The sequence below is a fragment of the Teleopsis dalmanni genome, chromosome 2 (genome assembly GCF_002237135.1).
Source record: "Teleopsis dalmanni isolate 2A chromosome 2, ASM223713v2, whole genome shotgun sequence".
NCBI classification, from domain to species: Eukaryota; Metazoa; Arthropoda; class Insecta; order Diptera; family Diopsidae; genus Teleopsis; species Teleopsis dalmanni.
In genome coordinates this window covers 166,419,736-166,431,993 of record NC_051847.1, presented here as the reverse complement: position 1 = coordinate 166,431,993, position 12,258 = coordinate 166,419,736, and the positions used below count along the sequence as shown (strand labels likewise).

At 27.5% G+C, this 12,258-nt stretch overlaps 1 protein-coding gene across 1 annotated transcript; it reads left to right on the top strand.

The window, feature by feature from the left end:
* The first annotated feature begins 1,003 nt into the window (after positions 1 to 1,003).
* On the top strand, positions 1,004 to 4,056 carry LOC119676111 (protein zerknuellt 1-like). The gene is made up of 3 exons (XM_038087340.1): positions 1,004 to 1,042; positions 2,583 to 3,064; positions 3,121 to 4,056. The coding sequence occupies exons 2-3, from the start codon at positions 3,008 to 3,010 to the stop codon at positions 4,054 to 4,056; spliced, it is 993 nt and encodes a 330-aa protein (XP_037943268.1). The 5' UTR covers positions 1,004 to 1,042; positions 2,583 to 3,007.
* The last annotated feature ends 8,202 nt before the right edge of the window (positions 4,057 to 12,258 follow it).

Sequence of the window (12,258 nt, the reverse complement as noted above, 5' to 3'; positions counted from 1 at the left end):
GAGCTCATTAGAATTTGAGAGAAGCAGTTTTATGCGAAGTTGTTATATTTACTGCCACTCTGACGAGTCGGAGATTAGTATTTTAACAATGTAATTCTTTCTAATTTTGTTGAAATCTGATATAACCACTGGATAATGAAAATTGTTTGAATATTTTAATATGTTAATGGTCTGTTAGTGGTCTGGGCTTTCACTAAGCTATTCGCTGGATTTAAATATCTTATGAATTCACAGTAACAAATAACTGAAACCCACAAGTCTAGATTAGTTAAATTGTTGTGAAAAACAGACAGATTCATTTGGCCCTACTTACAGGGCCCTACTTAACAGCTCAGGGACCGAAGCACTTTGAAGGTGCCAAATTTTTATCGTTTAACGTTATCGTGTTTTTGTAATTATTGTGTAATTAATTATTTATATACAAAATATAAGATACTATTATTCAAAATAATAAAACATTGGTGTAATTTCTGTGTCCCTCTTTCGGTTTGCTAGTGCACACGATTTAGCTTATAGAAGTCTCGGAGGTCAATAGGATCTAAAAAGTATATCTAAGAACATTTTTTTATGGCACGCTAGAATCAGAAGGTAGAAAATAGTTTATGTTATTGATTTGCTTTGCTTCGTTTAAACTTTAAGCTCCTAATTATAGACTGTCTCTTTTAGAGATATATTATATTGTATACACTTTCACATAGTGCCTTTTGTGCTTCATTACTTTTTTTTATCTTCGTCAGCTGCTTAAATAGAAAAAGCTGAAAAAAACAGAAAACAGAAAAAGGCGGGAATTTAAAGCCTTGTCCTATAGTAAGAACACTTGTCTATTATAAGTTTATTTGTTTTTTGTTTTTAATTGTTTAATAAATTAATATTAATAATAATTATTATATTTGAATAAGTGGATTCTTCTGATACAACTATAATATATTGAAATTAAAATTGTACAATATTGATCGGTTTAAAAAGAACGTCTGATATTTTTAATAAAGGATTGATTGGAATTTTAATTAAACTGCATATATAAAAAATTATCTACAAAAGCGTACGTAAGTGTACTTATATCCAAATGTTTAATTTTTAGACGTCTTTGTTTAGGATTCAAATATTCAACACTATATATGGGCTATTAAAAATACCAAAAGATGCATAGTCTCGGTGAAATAGTATTCTGCACATATAATTGTAATCCTGATCATTATTCTATCTACTTTATGTAGTTCATATATTTTATTGTCCACCAAAGCGTGCCTTACTGCCACCATCTTATTTAAACTTCGCCACACTACCCTGATTTTTTCTCACAATTAGACTGGTAACTCCTATAAGTGCATTTTATTGCTAATATACTTCAATATACATAACTTTGCGTTATTAATACTGTGTACATATCTTCAGAATATTTATCTAGTCCATTCAAACATCGAAAGGCCTAACACTATGTTTATTATGAACTTCTTATAAAATTTAATTCGATACCATCTCAACTATATACATCAATCAATACAAACAATATTTTTAATGCGAAACAATATAATGTTAATATAATGTTACATTAATTACAGATGTAAGTCGACCTAGGCCAAGTCCAAGTCAGCTACCTAAATTAGAGGCTTGTTGTCGCCAGTTGGTATGCATAAAATATTACTCTCAGTACGTGTCGAATGATCCAATATGTAACCAACTAAAAAGCTGTGTCTAAAACTAAGACTTTGTTTTTGAGAACACAGAGCAAAGTATTGGAGAGAGTATGATATCTTTAATAACATAATTTCTTCAATATGAAAATCTGGCGACATTACTAATTAAAGTTTTATATTGTCGGATGCTTATTCCATTTCAAATGCTTATTTCACATTTCCGAATTTAGAGTCTATCTTGAAAATAATTTATTTATATAAAAGTAATTTTATTAATTTACGTTTTATCAAAGATATGTGTACATTTGAGCTGAAATTCGAAAAAACATGTACGACGGAAATGAAAATTAAAGGGCGGCGGTCACCAGTTTTCTAGGATAAGAAAACTCTGACACATTTTTTTGTATGCTCGCGGCAATCTGTCGTCAAAATATTTATAGTAATTTAGTAAAAAGACGTGATATAGTTTTTAACAGTTTCAAGTACCTTCTAATAGTTTTTAATTTGTTCGAAGGTCAACAGCTTATTGTCCTTTCTTCATCCAAATTTTATGCCTACGGTTGGAGTAACACGGTCGCACATAATACGTACTAATATGTAGGTTTGTGCAAAAAAGGTCAGAAGCCCTTTCACTTTCCACCGTCTGGACATGAGCCTTTGCAGAGAGGTTGCGTTGGCGCGTATCCTGCGGTAACAGGTGCTAAAACTTTTGCAAAATTTATGGCGTAGAACAATAAACGGTCGCGGACAGTATTTTATACGCATTTCATATTTCAGTTTACCTGACTAGACGTTGCGATTTTCTGCCTTGTCTAGCCTCATAAGATCTAGTTTTGTTTTGTAATACGATACATCTGACGCGACTTGCTGGTTCCGTCTTGTTTCACATAGCCCGACAGTCCGTTTGACGGTTCGATACATTTTGATGGCTTAATTTTTTTACAGGAGCGAATTTACTTGAAGTGGTGGTGGAAGTGTAAAGGAGCTGATAATAACATAAAGCCGTTAATGAAATATGGGTACTCTGTACTTATTGTGATGCGGCCATGATGATATTTAAATATGTCCTTCTCCATTGTTTAGCTTGACTCGTCTAAGCAGCGCCTATTTTCCTTTATTATAACGGAACAAAGTACAGAAATCACTAAAAGGATTTATGAATTTCTTTTATGTGTTTGTTTGCTAACAAATACAGTCGCTGTTAAAAGACAGTGTTTTATGTCGGAGCAAGGACCAATATAAATACCTACATTTCTGTTGGTGATTTCGTCATTTCAATTCTTCATTTCAAAATTAAAACATCTCTAAGCGAAACTGGAATAATTATTACAATAATTGGAATTAAAAGGAAAGAAATAAATATATAAAATATGCAATATTTATCACAACAACATTCGGATATGTCAAACAGATGTCGGGAAAATAACGTAAGTAAAAACTGAAAGAGTGATTGTGATTGTTGCTAATTTGAATATTCTTACAGATGATAGATTGCTTTAATCAACAATCATTCACAAGAGATTTTATTAACATGGATACTGGAACACACTATAATACTCTACAGCAAGTACAAAAAGTTGAACAAATTGATGACCTCAAGGAGAATGAAAATAAACCTAAAACTAAACGTTCCCGAACAGCATTCACCAGTAGACAAGTATTTGAATTAGAAAGAGAATTCAAATTAAATATGTATCTTTCTCGTACTCGCAGAATCGAAATTGCACGTCGACTTGACTTATGTGAACGTCAAATAAAAATTTGGTTCCAAAACCGACGCATGAAATATAAAAAGGATATACACGATGCTATCGAACAAAAAGCTACAGTGAAGATATTCCAACAAACGAGTGATCAAAACGCACATAGAGGCATTGTACAACGTTTAATGTCATACTCTCAAGATCCAAAAATTCAATTAAATTTTGATCAAATTGCTAATCAATCTATTATAATGAATACTACTCAACTTAATAAGTCACATAATGTTAAATCATCACTCCATACTAACTCCAACCAAGTAACAACAATGAATGCAAAATCAGCTAAATCACAGAATTCTATTTCAGTTCTTGATCATACATTACCTGATCTTACGGAAATACTTGACCATCTCGACAAAAACTCCAATTTTCAACAATCCACACAATGCTCTTCAGCTTCAACAGATTCGAGCAATTTCAGTACAGTTTTAGAAAATATACGCCAGGATCTAGAAATGTCAGCTCAAACTTGGTCTAATAACAATTTCAGTGATGAGTCTATGACGAAATCGGTTTTAATATCAAATAACTGTCGCCGTAGTCTTCCTGCTGCAACACCAGCACCAACCATGAATCTTTCATGGGGTGAACCTTCATCGAAAATGAGAAAACTACACCATGCACAAGAAAACTCTTCCTCAATGTACTTAGCCTGATATATCTATTAATATTAATTCCTATTATATTGCTGTTATGCATTAAATAATCAATTAGTATTAATGTTGTAATATTAGTACATGTAATTAATTAATATTAATATTGCTTTTGGAGAATATACGCTAGAATTCAAAAATTTAAGCTCAAACTTGGTCTAATAAAAATGTTAGTAATGAGTCCATGATGACATCGGTTTTAATATTAAATAATTGTCGCCGTAGTCATCCACCTGTAACACCGGCACCAAACATGTGTCTCAAATGGGGTGAACCTTACCTAAAATTAAAAAACTACACCATGTGCACACGAAAATCCTTCCTCTATGGATTTGGCTTGACATCTAATTAATTACTAATTACTATTGTGTATCCTGTAATTAATTAATATTAATCATATAATGTTATATGTTGTATAATAATAGTTACTAATAAGAATAATATAAATAATATGTTTTGATATGTGTAATTAATTAATATTAATGCTGTAATATTAATATAATAATATTAAATAATTAATTACATTTATTACATTTATTAATAATTGAAGTTTTCGTATTTACACAATTAAGAAAAAATTAAATTATTTTAAAATAAATTAAGTTAATTAAATTTTGTAATAATTAAAATTAAGGTTTAAGCCGGTGTCTAATAATAATAAAGTAATATAAATAAACATTTCACATATAAATCAATTTGTTTAATTTATAATTATGTATTAATATTAATAATTTTTAATAGCTTAAATTTGATAGTTTTTAATTTTTATTTGATTGCATAAAAAATACTTACAAGTATTATAATCATTATCATAATTGGTTATTATTGCTGAAGTGATCTGTGGTGCCCAACCCTGTGTCATTATAATTTACCCTAGCCGCCTATACCTGCTTTGTTTTGAGAGCATTTTCCATGTCTTACCTACTTTAGTAATTAATAAGAATTTATGATATCAAAGACCGATACCATAAATCGCTTTTAGAGTTTATTTGAGATTATTTTTTTAAATTATTATACTTAATAATTAATTATTAAATTTGTTTTTAACGTTAGTTATGACGATAGTTTGAACGTACTTGAAAAGTCAAGTACGGAATTGGGTCAGTTGGCTAATGAACATTAAGTCTGAGTTTCAAATTTTGTAGAGAATGGGTTCAACCCTTGGTACTTGCAGTCTTTAAAAATTATTTACGGCTAATTTAGTATAAGAAATAATTTTAAGACTTCTGATGATGAGTATTTGGCAATATATGAAATAGCTGTATGGTCAGCAAAAAATTCGATTAATTAAAAATAAATAAAAAATTTTGTCGCTACAATTCACTTCTGTTCGAAACCTCTCTATAATTAATTATTTGAATTAATTTGAATGGTTGATTTTTATAGATTTGTTTTTGTCAAATCGTCTAAATATATCATAAGACTATGGGGAATGGTAATTGATGACAATCTCATTATATAGTTAATAAATTTTTTTTATGTATTATACATATGCTTTATATATAATATTTTAAGTTAATTAAATATTTTAAATATATATAATATAATTTATTTCAAATTATTTATAAATATTTAAAAATTCTTTAATTTCATAACACCGAGATTATGAGTAAGTGTAATAAAAATATCAATTATTAATGGGAAGCAATGTTTCATATAGAGAGGAAAAGATTTTAAACTTGTTTATATACTTCCAAAGTTAAAATAGAACCCTTATTTTTATTCTCAAAAAATTCTGAGATATAAAATATTGTCAGCACTTATTTTTGTAACTAAAGAAGAAAAACGATTAAATAATTTAGTATTTTTGAGAGTTAGGATTACTGAGAATAATAAAATAAGTGATCTTAAGACTTGAATTAAAAAATATCTTTATATCAAATTTCAGATGACATTAAATTATTTTTATTATTAATTAATGGAATAAATGCTGATAGATTAACTTCTAACTATACTCATACTATTTATCATTGAGTTGAAGATATAGTAATTTTTGTATATAAAAAAATAAAATTTTATATAAACTAATAAAAATTAAAAGAAAAAAAGAAAAGGAGTAAAACCTTTATAAATGGGATATGATGGGACCCATGTTTTATTAGCTTTTCTTTTAAATTTTAGATTTTATAATTAATGTTTTTATATTTCAGTGTACAAAACACAAAAGATTTTTAATTTTTTAGTAATAGATTAGTTTAGGTTAGGTTATACCGGCGATTCCACTTAGTTGATCCACTAGGCCTATTGTGTTATAAAAATAGTTTAATTTTATTAAATATAATATATAATAAATATGTTAAAACCGCATGATTTACATTTGTTTTTCGAATATAATTTTTATTTATAACGATAATATGAAAATTTCGTTTGATATTTCAATGATGTTGTGATAAATTCTCCACAGATTTTAAATTCACCAAACGCATAAATAATAATATCAAATGGTTTTTCTATTTGTTGAGAATAGGTTTAGAAATGCTCGATTTGCATGAACTTAAAACAATCACCCTCGTATGCCAGGCCGTTTCTACTCCGGAACTTAATCATAAATATTTTACTTCATTAGCCTGCGTCCAGGTCTCGCTTAGGTTTATTTGTTTACCTGAATATCAAAGATTTGAATAATATTGTTTGATTTTGTAGATGCTTACACTAAAAGTGAATTGCACTCTATTAATGCATAAACAGGAAGATGGCCATCAAACTAATGACCATCAAACTAAACTTCTATAAAATCACCTTGAATAACTCATTATTATATTTTAATGCATATGATGAAGAGTTAATGTAATGATGATAATGTGCAATCACCCAAATAATCATAGATACTTTTGAGTAAAAGTGCCTTATGGGCGTGTTATGATTGCAGTCACAGTCACGTCAATTTGATACAGACAGCTCATTTAATTTGCATTAAAAGCAACAACAATTGGTGACTGTGACTGCAATCATAACATGCACCTTTGAGACTTATTCGCGTTCAATCAAATAAAAAAGATTAATAAAATGTATATAATATATATATATAATATATATATATATATATATTTATGTATATTTAACTATTTCAACTATGTTCTTATATATCACTGATGTTCAATTAATATCTTACATATTAAGATCTTCTAAAAAATTTCGTTAGTATCTTATGAGTATCACCTTATCCCAATAATATATATAGTACACAAGTACTGTTTATCTAAGTTGATATAACCATTTTTAGTTACATGTTCAATTGTAAAAAAATACAATAGTATAACTTTTGATCTTGAGCCCATGTTCGAAGAAAAAATTTACCTAATATCCGTACTTGTTAAATAAAATTCAATATTGCGGAAATATGAAAACAATTACATTCATAAATTTAACGGAAATCCCGCGAAAAATTCAAATCCTTTTTAAATATAATTTTAGTTAAGTTTTATACCTATTTATAACCCTCGACACTTATAAAATATTGTATCTTTTTTCATAATACATTTCCTATAAAATTTAATGCCAAATATATCTATTGTTGTAGGAGGATATTCCCACAGTTATTTATTTTATAGATCAGGTAGCTTCAGAGATTATTTTAGCGGATTGTTACGCACTAAAACTGAAGAGGAAGCATAAGTGGAACATTTTTACTTTTCGAAGAAATTTTCACGAAGGACAAAGTATTTCGAACGAATTATTCAAAAAATATCTCTAATAATCTTTATTTGTTATTACCTTTTTAATGTGCCGTGAAGAAATTATAACTTTTATTCTTGGAAGTTATTTATTTATAATAATTACCAATGATGATATGTAACAGATGATTTACAGTAATGTCAATAATAGTTAAGATACCTATGATGAAATGTAAATATATATTATTATACATAAAAATTTTTATTAATTTTTTTTAATTGTTAATTTGAAATTATTAATTATAATTATTATAATAGAACATGTGTAGTGACAGACAGAGTAGCTTTATAAAATATCGGGAGTATTCGAATAAAATATATGCAATAATATAAATTACTATACAAATATAGGTTATAATTTACTTCAAATTGTAAATCTGCTCTGCACTTCCCCTACACCCTTTCGCCTAGTTTTCTTTGACCAAAATACGGTTAATAGGTTTTAATGAATTTAAGTATACCGATTATTAATTATGATTACAATTATAGGTCTGTTGGCTAAGGAACACTGATTCTAAGCTTCAAATTTAGCAGTGCAAGAGTTTAATCCATGATACTTACATTCTCAAAAAATTCTTTAGGAATAATTAAATACAAGAAATATTTCCAAGACTACTGATAGTGGGTATTGGGCAATACTCGGAGCAGCTATATGGTCAGCCAAAACCTCAATTAATTAAAATAATATAAATGAATTTTTGTTGTTGTAGTTCACTTCTTTTCAAAACCTCAAAACCTCATTAAACTATAATCGTTTAGTTGTCAATTTACCTAAAGTATGCTATGATTTTTATTTTGGATGGAGTAGTTTTAAATCAGCCTAATAATATACCACAGATATTAACATAACTTAGATTAAATAACTATAAAAGAAATCTCAAGAAGATAAGAGACAGCAATATATAGAATATATAGAAGAGTGCTTTATTGACATTGATTTCACATCAGTAACAAATTAATAATAAGAACTTAATAAAACATATTCCCATATGAGCATATTACCATGGGAACTCTTTTCTTTGTGTAGTACTATCTCGGTCATGTTTAGAAGGTGGAACAATGCTAATAATCTGTATTTCCTTGACTACGTCCGATATGGATATTTCTATGCCTCGGTAATATCTAACAACTTTCATAAAATATTAGAAAAATTAATTTTTTATTTGTAGTAACGCAAAAATTGAAAGTTATTTTGATTTAATTATATTAAATATTTATCAAAAATAAATTATCAAATTAAATTATTAGTTAAATTATTATATCAATTTCAAGGAGCTCGAATATGTGTTTGATCAACAATTGAAACGCTAATTACTATCTAAAAAAATTTAATCTATATATCTATGCCTATATATTTATTTGATAAAACGTTTTATTCAAATCCTATGTTGAATTAAGTTATGTATGAAATTGCAAAAAACTTTTATGAAATGTTTTTATTATCAGTTATATAGGTGGGAGAAAAATCGGGGATTTTTTACTTTATCATTCGGAAATTTTTGTATATATCACAAAAGTGGTACATCCTGCGAAATGATGTCTTCACTTGAAATACTGAAGAAAAGAAATAATATTTATTATTTTTGATATATATTTCAAAACCAAATTCTGAATTATAAAACTAAAAGTCGCTGTAATAACCTTTTATTTAGACCTTGAAATATACTATTAATATTTATTGTTATTTTCTTTGATAAAAAAAAATTCACATTAACCGGATATTAAAATTAGTATACCTTTTCAATGATATTTATTTTATATTCCTCAATATTCTAGGAATAATATTTATACTACATGTTTTTTTTTCTATATATATACAATTTTTGCTACAACTATGGTCATTCTAGAATAGATCATTTGGGTAAAATTTTGTATGAGCTCCTCTATTAAAAAACAAAAATCAGTACTTCGGGAAAAAATATATAAAATTATATATAATTTTAGCTACAACTATGCTCATTCTAGAATAGGTCATCTTCGATTTGGAAATGATTTTGTATGAGCTCCTCTATTAAAATAAAAAAATCAGTACTTCGGGAAAAGATATATAAAATTATATATAATTTTAGCTACAATTATGGACTTTCTAGAATAGGTCATCTTCGATTTGGAAAAGATTTTGTATGGGTTCCTCTATTAAAATAAAAAAATCAGTACTTCGGGAAAAGATATATAAAATTATATATAATTTTAGCTATAACTATGGTCATTTTAGAATAGGTCATCTTCGATTTGGAAAAGATTTTGTATGGGTTCCTCTATTAAAATAAAAAAATCAGTACTTCGGGAAAAAATTTTGTCCTAGGAGATACAGTCCTTGGGGTTGAGGAGAATTAATTTTGTATCCCAGGCTTAGTTAATGGTACAGATTTAAAATTAATAGATAATAAATTAAATAGTCTTGAATTGTTTTAACAGTTGAAATTGATTATTTATTATATTTATTATAGTCAGTAACAATAAAAATTTGTCATAAACATTTCAATAATTCAGATGTCTCATATTTTAATAATATTATAATAATATAATAATTTATTATGGATACATAGTTAAGAAAATTTTGATTAATACGTTTGCAGTATTTTAATAAACTGGAATAAAAAGAATAATGTGTTCATGTGATAAACCATAAATCTGTGAAAACAATTTTATAAAAGTTCTTCATCAATGAATGAAATGACTGTTAACACAGCAAAACGGGAACTGGGATTATTCGATTCATAAAAAGATTCAAAAATACTTATTTACTATTAATAATGTGTTCAAAATAGTTGGTTTAGAGTATCAAGACACTAAACTCTAATCAGGTGACCTCAATATTGGTGCAAGAATGCCTTGAAAAACTAAACTTGCTCAGTGAATCCAATTAGTTGTCGATAATCTGGGTACCAGGACAAAGGAGCAACCATAACACTGATGGGATCTGAACCTTTTTGTGGACTATGGCACAGTATCCTCCTCTCTCTTAAAAAATGAAGGAGAATCAGGACAATAAGGAATACTGCCATAACTTATCAGGACTACCACAATCCAAATCACCTATTGGTGCCTATGACAATAGGAGATACCAGGATTGCATGGACTCCTACAAAAATATTCTTAAATTTGCAAAAGGTAATTTGAGATGATTTGATAACGGGTTGCATTACGGGTCATTATGGTCAAACCACGATTATCTGATAATTCGGAATGCAGATTATGTCTTGAAAATAAAGAAACTAGCATGCGTATTTTTTGTGACTGTCTAGCTTTAATAACGCACGGAACTTATTTCATATGGAATTTCTGTCAACAGAACAATTTAATAGCTCTTCTCTAGATTTACTTCTGGACTTTGTTCACAAAGCCTTAAAGGGCTTTATGTAATCAATAGTGAAATTGGTACATTAGGACTCTTCTGGCCACAGTACCGGCTGTTGGGCGATTTCATATAAACAATTTTAATAATAATAATTTATAATAATAATTAGATATTGGTAAAATCTTTTAATACAGAAAAGATAAAAAAAATAAATAACCACTGCCATCATGATTTTAAATATATATATATCTATATATATTATAAACATAATAAATATAATAATTACTATTATTATTATATTATTCTTAATAATATATATTATAAATATTATTTATAATATAATACATTATTTTTATTTTTAATTTCAAATATTAATAAAATAAAAAAGTCAATTTATCAAAGTCAAAAGTCAATTAGTCGCTAAGTCAAATTATTTTTAACATTTAAATTTTATGACACGGCGTACGTGAGAATATATTTTCTAATCAGAGCATAAGTTATTTGAAAAATTGCACCCATAAAATCCTCAACAAGATGAAAATATGTTATATATAACCTTGAAACTAGAAGAAATGCTTTATAAATACTAAAAGAAACCTTTTTCCTGGCATTTTATTGGTTGTTAGTAACGAAGCCCCTTTTACTTATAGTCGAACAGGTAAATTCTGGAGACAAGTTTCGTGCGAAGTCGTGTATATTTAAAAAATTGAGGCGGTTCAAATAACATGAAGAAAGTTCTCCTTGAAGCGCATAAATACCTTCAAGCAAATTAATGAACAATTTAGTTGACAAAAATAGTCTAAGCTACATCATTGCAAATTGAAAGATTAAAGAGATGGTAACATATGTGCAAAATTCTTCACCCGTTATGCAAAATACAATGGAAAATATTTTATCTGAAGTAGGAGAATTTATGGTGAGTTATGGTCAAAAGACAAAACTAATTTATTTAAAAATTATAAAATATTTTAAATTACTATAATTTATTACTATCATTCAGTGATTACTCTTAAACTAAAACAAAATATATATTTCTTATTTCAGGTATTTCACGGCACACCAAATTTTCACGGCACACCTAATTTTCACAGCGTATGTGAGCCCACATCAGAGATTAATAATCCCAACTATTCGATTTCAACTGAAAAAGTTAAGAAAAAATCACCTAATAAAAATAAAAAAGGAAATGTTAAGCCAAAAAAGCAAACTCGTCCACGATCCACCTTAACA

Coding starts and splice junctions, on each gene's coding strand:
- LOC119676111 (XM_038087340.1), top strand. CDS start 3,008: ATGCAATATTTATCACAACAACATTCGGATATGTCAAACAGATGTCGG. Junction 3,065..3,120: donor ACAGATGTCGGGAAAATAAC/GTAAGTAAAAAC, acceptor ATATTCTTACAG/ATGATAGATTGCTTTAATCA.